We start from the raw sequence: 15,166 nt of genomic DNA on the forward strand, positions 1-15,166 counted from the left end.
CCCCCGTAGCCGCGCAGCCGCCCGCAGCCGCCGTGCCCGGGCCCTCGGTGCCGCAGCCGACCCCAGGGCAGCCCTCGCCCATCCTTCAGCTGCAGCAGAAGCAGAGCCGGATCAGCCCCATCCAGAAACCGCAAGGCCTGGACCCCGTGGAGATCCTGCAGGAGCGGGAATACAGGTAATGCACCTGCCAGCTGGGGCCAGGCTGCTGTGTGCCAGCAAGTGCCACCAAGCCTGGGGTGAGGGTCTCCTAGGGTTGTGGTCATCGCATTATGGGCCAAGAGAAATTGCGGAGGCAGAAACCCATGCTTAGGAGAATGATCTCAGAACCAAATGGCAGAGAAGAGTTTGTATAACACTGGGGGTCCCTGTGATGGCTCTGGGTTGGTGAACTGATTTTCACTCATTCAGTCAGAAAATTTTTATCCACCCCGTGACATGCCAGGTGCTGTGAAGGCACTGGGCTTCCAAAATCAAAAGCCAGCCTGGATTTCCTGTGGATCCAAGAAAAGGGTCATCTCTCGCTGGGATTATGCCATACGTTCTTGTTTGTGTTTGGTCCTTGAATAATGGCTGAGATGGTTGCTGTTGAATGTGTTTTGCTGGCCTGACCTTCGGGTAACTGGTGCATCTGTGATCCTAAAGTATACTTGGGTAGCTTGGCATAATATGTTCTTTTTTTAATTCATGCATGTTTTGGTCTATAGTTCAGTCCAGCTTTATGGGTAAACCATTTGTAAGTGCTTCTGTGGAGTCATTATTTAAACGTCCACTCCAGAAACTTAATTTCCACCTGATTTGACACATTTATCTAAACCAGGGGTTGGCAAACCTGTCCTATAAGGGGCCAGATAGTAACTATTTCATGCTTTGTGGGGCCATGTCGTCTCTCACCACTACTCCACTCTGCCCTTGTAATGTCAAAATAGCTATAGACAATAATTGGCTGGCTGTGTTCCAATAAAACTTTTTACAAAAACAGGCTGTGGGCAGGATTTGGCCTGCAGGCTGTAGCAGCCGACCCCTGATGTAAATAGTTAATGTCAACCAAAAAGGGAGTCCAGTAAGTACTGAGTCAAGATAAAACAAAAGATTGTGGATCCTGGAGTCAGCCAGAAAGCATGATCTGTCATGACTAGCTAGGTTACCTTGGTCAGGTGAAATTTCTTTACTGTGCCTTGTTTTTCTCATATGTTGAAGGAGAATATAGAACCTCTCATAGAGTTGGGAAGATGAAGTGATACAGAAGCATTCAATAAATATTAGTTGTTATTATTTCCCAAATACTACTTAATTTAAAAGAAAATTAGAGTTTAAAAATTATCGAGAATGTTAGTAACCAATGTTTGGGCTCCCTTTTAAAACATTTACCTTAATCTTTACTGAAAAGCATATCACTTTATTTGTCGTTAGTCTAAAATGCTAAGTTATCTTATCTAAAATGCTTTGAGAGTAACTCTGAAAGAAATCAGAGTAACTTGCCATTAGATGTGTATAGCTTTTTGGATAAAGAGTACCTTTACTGTCATTACTGTTACCAATCATCCATTAAGAGATTTTATGTTGCTGTTTCCAGCATTTCGTGTATGCCTTGAGAGCTAAACACTCATCATCAATTGATATTTCAGTGCTGATTCTGTTGCGTGAATAATTGCTGTGTGTTATAATGTCAAATACTAGCATATCCAGAGCAGAAAAACCACACTTATATTGCAGTACTTTATGTAGCTATTGAATTTAAAAAAACCCAAAAGTAGTAAAAAAAAGTTAGTAGTGGGATAGAGAGGTATCATGCAGTTACTCTAAAGTTCTGATTTCCTGAAAGCTAATATTGTTTTCCCTATCCTGATGGTACAAAGCTACCAGCAACTTTGTTAAACGATGTGAACTACCCTCATGCATACCTGGAAATTTTATATAATAAGAGGGTACTTCAAAAAGTTTGTGAAAAATAGAATTAAAAGAGTATAACACTTTCCATGAACTTTTTGAAGTACCCTCTTATTTCTTTTCCTTATTCAGCCTGTTAGTTTATGTGTGTGTGTATTTTAACTACATATTTATTTTGCTGACTCCTAAATTTTCTTTATCATATTTGCCAGAATTTTAATTGCAGGACTTTCTTGTAATGAGCTCACTTTAGCACCCTTCTTGATAGCATGGTATCCCAAAGTGTACAGTATTATGTAGTACTATTTAGCCTCTTCCAATGCATAAAATGCTTTTGTCTTCCACTCCTGTATCAATAAAAAAAAAAATTCTGTCAGTACCTTTAAAATTATATGCACTGCGGAATGTGGTGAAATGATTATTTTTCACATTGTTATTACTTGATAAATGTCTTCTCTTTCGTAAAGCCCTGGGGATCCTTTGATCTGGTCAACTCTGGGTACAAAAAGCTCGTGGGTCCTTTGGCCTGAATTTTCCCGTGGCCATCTCGAGAAGAAGTATAGATTTGTACTGGCAGCAGCATTGCAGAGGCATATTTTATCTTCTTTAGTCATAGAACAATAGCTGGCTTATGCCTATGTGAAGGTAAATGGTTCAACTGCAGAGATTAGTTAAATTTATCCCTTAAAAGGGTTAGATTAAGTCCTTCACATACTTGTAAAAGGTGGCGAAGAAACGCCTTTCTTTTGCCCCTCTAATAGAATGGCTCACTAGCCAGAGTATCTTCATCATCTGATGGAAGATTTCAACAAGGCATAAAAATACCTCTTTTACAATTTGATAAACTTAGTTTGAGCAAAAATCATCTGTCAGAAATTCCTTAACAGATGTTAATTTATTTGGCCATCGTAATATCACTTACCTTGTCTATGAAAATCGAAAGGAAATTGTCAGAATCTTACATTTTTCAACTTTTAAGTCAGTTGGCTATTTTTCCTGTTCATCATCAAATCAGAATTTTGACAAATTGACCTTTATTCAGTCGTAGCATAAATAAGTTTCTGCAGATGAACGCTTTGGCTCAGATCTGTATAAGCTCTCTAGTTAAAACATTTTTTCCCCCATTTAAATTGGATCCTTTCTATTTGACCATCTTTCTCTTATAACAGAACTTTATTGCTTCTTTGTAGTAAGTGTTAGAGAGATATTTCCATTGTTTCTTTTTCTTTTTTTTTCTTTTTAGCACAACTCTCTTTGCCCTCTCAGTATGCATAACTTCAGTTTCTTCCATTGTAAAGTTAGATGTTTTATCAAAAGTGACACAGGAATTGCCATGTTGGCATATTATAAACTAATTCCACAAATGTTTGCATGGAAAATGTATTTCACACTCAAAGGGGTTAATTTGGGAAAGGCATCTTTGAATTATAGGTGCCCACTTTGGAATCAAGTCAGACTTGAGTGTGACAATAGTGTACTTCCTCCTTGTTTGGGAAGCAAGCATCGGTTGCTTACCTGTGGGTTTTCTTTTTCTTTGGTTTGTCCTGCCCTTGTCACCATTATATTCCTGAAAATTCCTTCTCAAAAATTACCGATAACCGCTTTACCAGCAGAGTTATGAAATGTCACACCCTCTCCCTCTTTTTTTAAAGTGTCACTCAGCTCCTTGAAGGAACAAAATGTACCGGTGTCATTTTCTGTTCAAGTAACTCTCCTACAGGAATCATAAACTTCTCCTCTGGACCTGAACAAATATCCCTTGCCTTTAATGGAACTCTTTTTCTTGCCAGAACAGTAACCCTCTTGATTTACTGTTCAATCTATATGAAAAACCTGAATGACCTAATTCTGCTTCAATTTTCTGTGCTCGTGAGGACACTAAATGAGTCTCCTGCAGTTATGCAGTATTACGTCTTGTGCCTTTAATGGAACTCTTTTTCTTGCCAGAACAGTAACCCTCTTGATTTACTGTTCAATCTGTATGAAAAACCTGAATGACCTAATTCTGCTTCAATTTTCTGTGCTCGTGAGGACACTAAATGAGTCTCCTGCAGTTATGCAGTATTACGTCTTGTTGTTGTTTCGGGAAGTTTAGAGTCCTGAATCTCTTTATCGGACTACCTGCTGAATCCCATTGATGGGAAGATGAAATTGTCTGGAGAGGAGCATTATTTAACGTGAAGATTTCTATTAACAACAACAACAAAAATACAATTTTCTACATTTAAAGAAGCCCCTTCTGTACTTTTGCTACCCACCCCCCATGTGCTGAATCAAATGCATATAATTTTACTATGGAATCTCTTTTTCCTCTTCTCCTAGAGCTTGCACTTTGTATTTCTTGCCTCTCTTTCATAAAAGAGATTCTTCTGTGCAGGGGAATCTGCAATTCACTGACAAATTACTTGGTTCTTTGGAGAAGCAGTCATTTCAGTGAGACATGGCAACCCCCTGGTTACAAACCCCGTCTGCATCAAGTCCCTACTCCCCACTTCCTCATTTCCTTCTCTGCTCCCCAACTTCCCATCCTTCCAGTTCAGTGTGATTTAAACTCTGTCAGCCCACTTGTCCTATGATTAATTATTTAGTTCTAGTTCCATAGCCCTTTGGAAGATTAAGGAAAAAACAGCTATTCCTCTAATTCTCCATCTGACCCACTTTGTCGAGGAGAGTAAACCAGAATACCAAGGGATAGTTGGAGTCCTAGGATATTCAAATAAGAAAGGTCTGCAATGAATCTAGAACCAAAGAAGTAGAATAACCAAATCTTTGGCCATCATCTCACCTCACTGTAATATTTCATTTTTCTTTAGTATGGCCTTAATTCTTCCATAGTAAATTGTTTCGGTTTTACTTTGTTTCCCTTTAAATTAGGTATTTGAAAAAATCTATACTGGATTTTTCTCTTAATATCTTAATTGTTAAGATGCATCATCTGTTGCTGTTTTTGAAGATTTGGTGCTACATGGGCATTTAAGAAAATGAATTGGATAAGTGAAGTAAATGTTTGTTTCACATAGTAAAAATAGAAAATCATGCTACTACTGCCATGAGTATCACTAGTAAAATGGCTTTATTATTTTTATGTTTATGTTTATTATTATTATTTAAACTAACAAATTTTTAGTCTGTTGAATGGTTAAACTTTTTAAGAGTGCTATTGTTTGTAACCGCATGGTAACAATGATAATACTAACACATTATAATGATAAATCATTCGGTAAATCAGAATCAATAACACATGTACCAAATCAAACAGGAGTCTATCAAAAATATTATTTTCAATGACGTCAATGAAAAATGAATCATTTCCCTTAGTATAATTTTTAAATTTTTAAAAAGGATGACATTTTATTTACCTCCCAAACCAGACAGCTATAGGTTTCTTTTTTTTTTTTTTTTTTTGTCTTTTGTCTTTTTTCCGTGTCCGGCAACGGATCGCAACCCTCAGTGTTGCCCCCGTACCGGACCGGGGACCGGCAACGGGATCGCAAGCCTCGGTGTTGCTCCCGCGCCTCTCTCAGCCAGTCAGCGGGAGCTGGTCTGTATGTGGGATCCGAACCCTCGGGCGGGAGCGCCACCGCGCTTCCCAAGTGGCGCACTATCCAGTGCGCCAGCGGGCCGGCCCTATAGGTTTCTTAAAAAGCATTCATATTGATGTCTGGGCTATATGAAGACTTAAGATATTTTGTAACATCTAAGTCACGGAAGATTTTACTTTACCATGTTAATACGCACCATCATAAAAGTTGAAAGAACCAATATTATTCCTTTTTGACAGAATCCTTAATTTTCAACTTTTGTAGTTGATGTCCAGGAAAGTTCTCAGGTAGAAAGTGTATTTTAATTATCTACAGTATCTTTGCAGTGGTTTTAGTATCAGGCAAATGAGGGTTCCAGTCTTGGCTCCCTTGTTTACTAACTCTGTGATGGCTACATGTTCCTTCAGTTTTCTCTTCAGTAAAATGGGGCCATTAGAACATTTACCTTGTTGGTGTGTGTGTGTGTGTGTGTGTGTGAGAGAGAGAGAGAGAGAGAGAGAGAGAGGTAACTTAAATTGTGCATTAAATACCTTAATGCAGTTAATATTAACTTAATTTAACTTATTACCTCTTTTTTTACTATTGTTTAGACAGTTTTTGCCCTAAATTTATGGAAGGTGGTTTTTTTTTTTTTTTTTTTTCCTTTTTTTTTGTCTTTTTTCGTGACCGGCAACGGATCGGATCGCAACCCTCAGTGTTGCTCCCGCCCCTCACTCAGCCAGTGAGCAGCCGGTCTGTATGTGGGATCCGAACCCTCGGCGGGAGCGCCACCGCGCTTCCCAAGCGGCGCACTATAGCAGTGCACCACCGGGCTGGCCAGGAAGGTGGTTTTAAAAATAGATTTAAATTTCCTATAATCATTTGCAAGGATAGGATCCAGGTAAACTCAAAAACCAGGAGTCTATATGTGTAACAGTAATGATATCCCACACGAACAGAGAAAGTGAGATGTCTTTATTTTCTATTCTGCCTTTAAGATGAGGAAGTACCTGCAGTTATATTTGATGGTATCTAAAATGAGACTCCACAGTATCCTTTTCTAGAAACTCTTGGTTTTTAAGTAGTATTTGCTGCTGCCTCCGATTTTTAAAAGTGCCTAATTTGCCTTTTCTTTTTACAAGCGAGCACTGCTCACAGAGGAAGTGGTTGTGGCTGGCAGGGCTCTCTCTGAATGTTTTGGGTTGGCTGATTTCTGTGGCCTCAGCACCTAAAACTGCTCTTGCTTTAATGGCTATTGTTATCAGCATCTTGTCAAGGAGGGCAAATGGCCGGGTTGCCTTAGAACAGAAAGAAGTTGGAAAGAAAAGTCGGTTGTTTGAGCTCTGCACCCTGGCTGGCTGGGAGTTAGGGAGCCAGTCAAATTTTCCTCTCTCTAAGAGTGAGCACGGACATTTGGTATTCTCCCTAGGTGTAGTGTGAGCCTTCTTTCCTGGGTGTTAGAGAGAGGTTATGTAGAAAGCCAGAGCGTTAAGTAACATATAGCACGTGTCTGCATTAATGCAAAGGTAGCTTTTCTCTGCTTAACATCAGAAAATCTAGTTGGGTGTCAGAAATCAACTGTCAGTATCTAGAATATGTGTTGTCATGAACTTGAACCTAAGGTTATTGTTTATCATGTAAGACTAAATTGTGATGTATATTTCCACCTCCCCCTCTTCCCCCATTTCATTATTTTCTTTAGACTTCAGGCTCGCATAGCTCACAGGATACAAGAACTGGAAAATCTGCCTGGCTCTTTGCCACCAGATTTACGAACCAAAGCAACCGTGGAACTGAAAGCACTTCGGTTACTCAATTTCCAGCGTCAGGTAATACCTTTTCCCCAGTGAATCTGAGATGTAGGAAATAAATGTAATTGTTCCTAAAGTGTGATCTCTGAGCTTCCTTTAGTCTATTCAATATTGTTATAAAGATATAAACTTAGTAAAATAGTGTATCTTTTAGACCATCAGTGTATAGCTAAAAGTAATGAAGATGAACTGCTTATTATTCTGTGTTTCCCTTCTGTATATTGGAAACATTTTTTCTCCTGTGTTATGGTTTACAAAGTCAGAGTTATGGCATTTTGTTACTGTGGATAAAAAACCTGGAGAACAAATGGGGATAGTGCATATTTGTCTTTACGACTCCAAGGAAAAGCAAGAAGGTGGTAGAAGCTGCTTTGTAAGCACAAATGTAAAATGCTAGCCATGACTATGAAAATAATTTCAGCAAATATGATAGTCACTCTACTGAATTGGGAGATTGTTTATAGAAATACATAAAACAATGCCTTGTAGCTTCATTATTCATTAAAACCTAAGTTTGGAGCATTTGATCACATCAGACCCCCATGCTGACTAATCAGTGAATTGTTATCTGTTCTTGTTACAGTTCTCAGTAGTCATTATAAAACTAGTATAACGATCTATTTTCTTATTTCTCAATGAGTTGGGGACTAATGGAATGAGGTGGAGCTAATTTTCACTTTACTGCATTGTGCCTTGTGAACCCAAAAGGTGCAAGTCTCCTAGTCCATGGATTGCCTCCCTAAGCCAAAGGGGATAAGGAGCGATTTGTTGTCAGTCAGATGGGTTTGTTTTGTTAGAGTCCGGGGCATGCAGAATGAATTATTAATGAATAAAAGTAGTTTGGATGTATTGAATTGCATGACTTGGGCTGTTGGAGGATGTGACTAAAATCACAAGGCCATTCCACTTGCTACTGTCATATGAACCTGGGTGTACATTGCCTTGCTGGTTGTAGTATCACAGAAGGGCATCACTGAGGGGTAGGTGCTACTTGGCTATAGGTTTGTGAGACTAGATTTCAGCTCAAATTTTTAAAAGAAAAAGAAAAGTTCTGTGAGTTCCATTTACTGCTTATAGGTGACTTCATAATATGAATTAATAGTGTTTGATAAAATTTTTTAAAATGAATATTAATCAAGTATATTTTTAGGAGTAAGCTTATATTTAAATTAGCCTCACCATGCTGGACTCTTATTGTTCTCTGATTTTTATTTGATATTGTTGAAAAATATGTTGCCTGTGAAGTTTCCTGATTCAATTGACTGTAATTGATGATGATTTCAGATTCAACTGAATGATTATTGTAATGTGTATTCCCAAGTCCCCACTCCCTACCACCACATAACATGCAATATGGATAAAATATTATATTTATAATCATCTAAAATAAGTCCATGATGTAATATAGCATTTAAATATCTTGTAAAGAATATCATTGTTGGAGTGGGAGGAAGCCAAAACCCGTACTTCTCTTTCTCTTTATGAGACTATGAGTTAACATTGTTTGAATACCTGCTATCATACAACATGAACAGAAAGTAATTCTTACATTCTTTTGGTGGAGCATCATTAAAGTTAATCTTTAAACACAAAGAGAATGTTAGTAAGACATTTAAAATGAAGTAAAAAAAAATTAAAAGCTTATTAACTAATTAATATCATTAGAATAATTAAGTAGAATGAATTAATTGATTTCAAAGCCAGGACAACATCTACTCTTTTTTTCTTTATATTGTTACAGTTCTATAACTGCTTTTGCTCTGAATTATTTGGAAAGAAAACTTACGTTATCCTTGTTACTATCCTTTTAGTTTCTTCATTTAATAAAGGGCAGCTGTGATTGAGAAACTCATACAGTCCCCATTATGTTCCATTAGAGAAGTCAGGGTTCAGAAACCCGGCTTCCCTTTGGGGAGGCTCTCTAACCACTCTGCTCTTGACAGCTGAGACAGGAGGTGGTGGCCTGCATGCGCAGGGACACAACCCTCGAGACGGCTCTAAACTCGAAAGCATACAAGCGGAGCAAGCGCCAGACTCTGAGAGAAGCCCGCATGACTGAGAAACTAGAGAAGCAGCAGAAGATTGAGCAAGAGAGGAAGCGTCGGCAGAAACACCAGGTGCTCAGAACTGGGCTTCACCTACCCCCACTTTGACAGAGATGCCCAGTGAAGGCAATAGAAGGGGTCAGAATGACTGGAAAATGGAAGCGTCGGCAGAAACACCAGGTGCTCAGAACTGGGCTTCACCTACCCCCACTTTGACAGCGATGCCCAGTGAAGGCAATAGAAGGGGTCAGAATGACTGGAAAACGTACCTTTGCATGCGGTGGGCATGCCACAGGACACAAAGGTTCCTTGGGGTTTACAGAGTCCAGCCATGTCATTTTATAGACATGAACACTTAGGCCAAGACAGATAAATGGGTGACCTGCCCAAGGTCACACAGTTGGTCAGTAGCAGGATGACGTTTAGGACACAGCTTTCTTGAGTTCCAGTCAAGTATTGTCTTAGTCTGGGCTGGAATAGAAAAATACCCTAGATTGGGTGGCTTATAAACAACAGAACTTTATTTCTCACAGTTCTGGAGGCTAGAAGTTTGAGATCAGGTACCAGTGTGGTTGGGATTTGGCAAGGGCCCTGTTCCAGGTTGTAGACTGCTGACTTCTGTTTGTATCTTCATATGGGGGGAAAAGAGCAAAGCTCTCCAGGCTCCCTTTATGAGGGCTCTAATCCCTTTTTTGAGGGCTCCAACCTCACAACCTAATTACCTCCTAAAGACCCCACCTCCTAATACTGTCATTTTGGCTGTTCAGATTTCAACATAGGGATTTTTGGAGGACACTAACATTCAGTCCATAACAGTTGTCATGTTTGTAATCCCATAGAAAGCAGCTGAATGGGTGGGCATAGGGGTTTTCCTAGTGCAAAATCCTGGGAAAAGGAACTTGCAAAAGGACAGAACAGAATGAAAAGTTATTTTTATAACAAATATAGATATAGTATCCTGGGCTCTTTGAAGAACCCAGTCAGAGGTTTCACAGAGACAAATATTTAAAAACATTCCTTTCCAGAAATTTGGAAATATTTTAATGTAGTATTTGATTTTGTGTCAGAATCATATAAATTCTGTTCGTTTTCCTGTGCTTAATTTAGTGCTTTGCTTAGTTTCATTTTTAAAAAATGTAGGGTACGTGTTTCCCTCCTTTATTTACAACGTGGATACAAATTATGTGTAGCAATTTTCGTTTTGTCTCAACTTACTTTGCGTTACAATTCTAGGCATTTAAGTTAACTGTGTCCGTTAGGTTAATTTTAGGGTGAGTGATTTGCTTTAAATATTATCACTGTCATTTCGTAGGTCTCTTTCCTTCTTTGATCTTCCCATTTTTATGTGGTTGCATCCTTAAGACTGAGGAAGCTTCTCTTCCACAGGCTTGCAGCAAAACGAACTTGGAGAGGCTGTCTTTCTCACCAGCCCCACAGTCCTCCACTGCAGAGACTCACCAGGGCACCTCTCCTAAAATAGATTCTCATCTTTTTTTTTTTTTTTTTTTCCTTTTTGTCTCTTTTTTTGTGACTGGCAATGGATCGCAACCCTCAGTGTCGCGCCCGCACCTCGCTCAGCCAGTGAGCGGCCGGTCTGTATGTGGGATCCGAACCCTCGGCGGGAGGGCGCACTGTAGCAGTGCGCCACCGAGCCGGCCGAGATTCTCATCTTTTAATTGTGTTAAATACACACTGAGAGTTTTCTTGGACTATGTTGATATTTCACAGGCCATCAGGAAATGGATTTTAAGAATCCTTTTCTTCCCCTTTTGGATCCTTTAGGAATACCTGAACAGTATTTTGCAACATGCAAAAGATTTTAAGGAATACCATCGGTCTGTGGCCGGGAAGATCCAGAAGCTTTCCAAAGCGGTGGCAACTTGGCATGCCAACACCGAAAGGGAGCAGAAGAAGGAGACAGAGCGGATTGAAAAGGAGAGAATGCGGAGACTGATGGTAAGGGGCCCCCCTGCAGGAGCCGGGGAAAACGCTAGTATTGAGAATGTTTTTTGGTTTTTTTTTTTTATTTTAACTTCTCAATATACCTTATAGTTGATTTTCGTGTCCCTTTACCCGTTCCTGTTTCTCCACTTCATCTCTCCCCTCCCCCCACAAAATGCAGCAGTACTGGGAATATACCCGGAGGAATGGAAGTCGTTATGTCAAAGGGATACCTGTACCCCAATGTTTATTGCAGCACTATTTACAATAGCCAAGAGCTGGAACCAGCGCAAATGTCCATCATCAGATGAGTGGATACGGAAAATGTGGTATACCTACACAATGGAATAAAAAAGAAAACTGCTATAAAAAAGAATGAAATACTGCCATTCGCAGCAACATGGATGGACTTAGAGAAAATTATATTAAGTGAAACAAGTCAGGCACAGAAAGAGAAATACCACATGTTCTCACTTATTTGTGGGAGCTAAAAATAAATGAATAAATACACAAACGGGGCAGGTGGGGAAGAAGACACAGCAATCACAATTCCTTGAACTTGTTAAGACAAGTGAACAGATATGAGGTTGATGGGTGGGATGGGGGAGGGAGGAATCAGTAAGGGGACACGAAAATCAACTGCATTGTATATTGATAAAATAAAATAAAAATGTGGCAGTAGTAGAAGGAGAAAGTGAAAGCTGCTTATCAAAAATATTAAGAGTTATCTTGAACTTCAGGGGGATGGAGTAAAAAAATTTTCTTTTTCCTAGACACTACATGCCACACATCTAGGGCTACCACTGATGTCCTAGGTGGTATTGCTGTTGAGATGATAGCTTCTCACATAAAGGCAGGTGCTCTAATTTGCAAGAGCTTGATAACCAGATCTGGAAGGATGGCCAATATAGTTCTTTTAAAAATATGGCCTCTTTGAGACAAATTATCAAGTTTTTTTTAATAAATAACCAATTTTTTTTTAATGAAATAAGTTGTGTTTTGAACCTAAGAAGATCTCTTTTTTGAAGCCTCTGATGCTTATCTTTTTTTTTCATGGCAGAAATTATTCTTTAACAATGTAAAAAGTGATTTTTATGATAGTTGTGTTATTGTCAAAAGTTATTCATGGATCATTACATTTGTGTTGTTATTTTTTTATGGATATATAAACACAGAAGGGATAGGTTTGTATCATTGGCCTGAGTATTTGGTTTTATTGACCATTTATTTGGATCTCAGAGCACACTGCGGATTTTAGAAAAGTGTGTGTGATCTGTAATGATAGGAGACCTGCAGATTTTATCTGGGACATGATGCCTGAACAGATGAAGATAAAGTCATTAGCCTCAGCCCGTAATTACATGTCTGAAAAATTCTCAGTGGCACTGTCTTCCTTCCTGGTATTAGAGTTTGCATTTTGTTTTCATTAATTTTTTTGGATTCTGGACAGTAAACACCATATTTTAAAAGTCACTGTGTTTAGGTCCTACTAAATCTTACCATCTATCCTATCTCCCTCTCTTGTTTTGGAAGGAGAGAACTGTCCAAGAGATTTTCGACTAACTCAGGAGATCATTTTATAGTAATCTGAGCAATAAGTAGTCAAATCTGTCTGATTCAACTGAAGTGAAACTATATTAGAACTTCAGAAACAGATTGGTTTGACACTAATGATTAGGCATTTGCAAATCATTAATTTTTGCAATTAAATGATGGAATACACAGATAATAGAGAAACTGAAGTTTTTTATCACTCTTTCTTCAAGTGAGATCAACCATAACCAAAAGCAATTAGAGTTATAATAGCATTTGAGGTTCACGCTCATCCATGGGGCAGACAGCAGCCGGACTGAATGATGAAGCTGCTGTCACTCGGGCAAATGCTGGAGTGACATTCCTGGACTGAAGACCCCAAGCTTTTCTGTAATGGAGTTACCTCTTAAAGATTTTGAAGCATGTACTTTTTATCCTAGCATCACATGAGAAAAATATTTTGGAGTGTCCTTTTACTGGGATGTATAAAAAATATTTCTCTTGAAATGGCTCAGAGTACATCAGAGTTTTATTCTGTTTAACCTCATAATATTGCTTAATGGGAGGTGGAGGTGGGAATTATTGTATCTGTTTTATTGTTCAGCAGTACGTGACTTCAGGTGCTAAATGACTTGTCTCCAGTCACCTAGGCCCACAACCAGTGCAGATCTGTGACACAAATCCCCCCAATTTGACCTTTGCTGTCAACCACAATGTTTGTAATGCCAAAAAGAAAAGTTTTTTTAAGTTTAAGAAGTTATTTGTTAAAAGCCTATTTGAGTCCTTGTCTTTAGAAATACTATTGAAATATTTATGAATGGAAGAGTAGTATGTATGAAATTTGCTCAAGACAGTCCAGTTTGGGAACCAGGAGAGGCGTTGGGGGAAGGGTAGCAATGAAACGGGAGTCACCACAAGTTTAAGTTTTCTTGCTTGGTGTTGGTTATGTGAGAGATGATACTATTCTCTCTACTTTTGGTTACATTTGAAAATTTCCAAAATATAAAGCTAAAAATAAAGTTCAGATGGTGAATTGTCATATTCTGACATTATTTCTGTACAGTTAAAAAAACAGAAGAACGAAGAGCTAACTCGAAGTGCAGCTTGGTGCTTGGTGCCCTGATTTTGCCATGCAACCCCCCTGCCCCCTGCCCATCCTGGGACGAAGGCGTCACACTTCTGTGTGTTGGCCCAGTCCCAGGCTCCACGTGAGGGCTGGCGCAGCCGGGCTCATCTGGTCTGCTGCACTCACCAGCAGTCACAGCGCAGACTGGCAAGGGGAGGGTGGAGCGGGGAATGGAGTGGTCTGTAAACTTGCATGATGCTGTCTTCGTGCTCTCCTTTCCTTCATAGGCTGAAGACGAAGAGGGCTACAGAAAACTGATTGACCAGAAGAAAGACAGGCGTTTAGCTTACCTCTTGCAGCAGACTGATGAGTATGTGGCCAACCTGACCAACCTGGTTTGGGAGCACAAGCAAGCCCAGGCAGCCAAAGAGAAGAAGAAAAGGAGGAGGAGGAAGAAGGTGCGTACCCTAGTGGCCGTGGCTGAGTCTGGGGCATTGGGGCAGGGACTCGTTTAAGGCAAGAATTGCTCTCGACTAAGGACCACTTCCTACACTAACGGGAGGTGTAGATATTGAATTGCGACAGTTGCATGAATGGGTATGGCGTGAAAGTTTGCTAGGTGTACTAGACAGCGTGTTGGAGATGAGGGTGTGACGCGTGGGATGCACTCAGCTGAAACAGTGCCGTCTATGTTCCCATCGTTTAACATAACGTTTTAAATTAAGTACACAGTAGGTCAATAGGAAAAGGAAAAGCACGGACACAAATAAATGTCTGCCTAAGTGTAATGCCAGTGTGGCAGGGGACTGCTGAGTTAAGAATCTGGGATGAAAATTAAGAAGAAAATGCAGCATATAGATTGAAAGAAGGCAGATAGTTTGGGAATACTTTTGGAACAAATTTGAGCCCATTTATTTGGATGGATGGCAATGGCAAAATTGTTCATTCAGTTCTGCTGCCCTAGTATCGCAGTAAGGTAAATGTGCAGATAAGGATTTTAGGTACTTACAGAAAAAAAAATAGCCCTCTGTAAAATAGATCCTAATTATCATGAGAATAGAAGGGTAAGACATAGACTCTCTGCTCTGCAGATACTATATCTCAATTCAAGAGTAACCTCCTGAGTGTAACTTGTGAATATGGGTCCTCTTTGAAGCGGAAGCAGTCCGGTAATCTAGTTCTTGTTATTTTGTTTTTGTGATAAATTCTGATTGGGCCAGGTACAAACATCAACAGGAAGTCTGTCAGAATTGTGAAAATTGAAGATTGGTAGCATTTAATCATTTATTCTCTACCCTGAATAATTGAGCAAAATGGTTTTCAAAAAGAAATCAAATTTCAAGGCTCCTGAATCTTCGTACT

General features: G+C 39.4%; 2 protein-coding genes across 2 annotated transcripts in view; both read left to right on the top strand.

Moving 5' to 3' along the window:
• LOC103595114 (probable global transcription activator SNF2L2) overlaps positions 1-9,372 on the top strand; it is a 32,416-nt gene extending 23,044 nt beyond the window's left edge. The window contains exons 4-6 of the mRNA XM_008578431.1: positions 10-175; positions 7,111-7,237; positions 9,163-9,372. Coding sequence (XP_008576653.1) covers positions 10-175; positions 7,111-7,237; positions 9,163-9,372 — 503 coding nt within the window. The remainder of the gene's footprint in view (positions 1-9; positions 176-7,110; positions 7,238-9,162) is intronic.
• Positions 9,373-9,427: 55 nt separating this feature from the next.
• LOC103595115 (probable global transcription activator SNF2L2) overlaps positions 9,428-15,166 on the top strand; it is a gene marked incomplete at its 3' end in the record, with an annotated part of 62,546 nt that continues 56,807 nt past the window's right edge. The window contains exons 1-3 of the mRNA XM_008578432.1: positions 9,428-9,444; positions 11,047-11,220; positions 14,092-14,262. Of these exons, the coding sequence (XP_008576654.1) occupies positions 11,206-11,220; positions 14,092-14,262 (186 nt within the window). The remainder of the gene's footprint in view (positions 9,445-11,046; positions 11,221-14,091; positions 14,263-15,166) is intronic.

This window comes from Galeopterus variegatus, unplaced genomic scaffold (genome assembly GCF_000696425.1).
Source record: "Galeopterus variegatus unplaced genomic scaffold, G_variegatus-3.0.2 Scaffold1685, whole genome shotgun sequence".
Taxonomy (NCBI): Eukaryota; Metazoa; Chordata; class Mammalia; order Dermoptera; family Cynocephalidae; genus Galeopterus; species Galeopterus variegatus.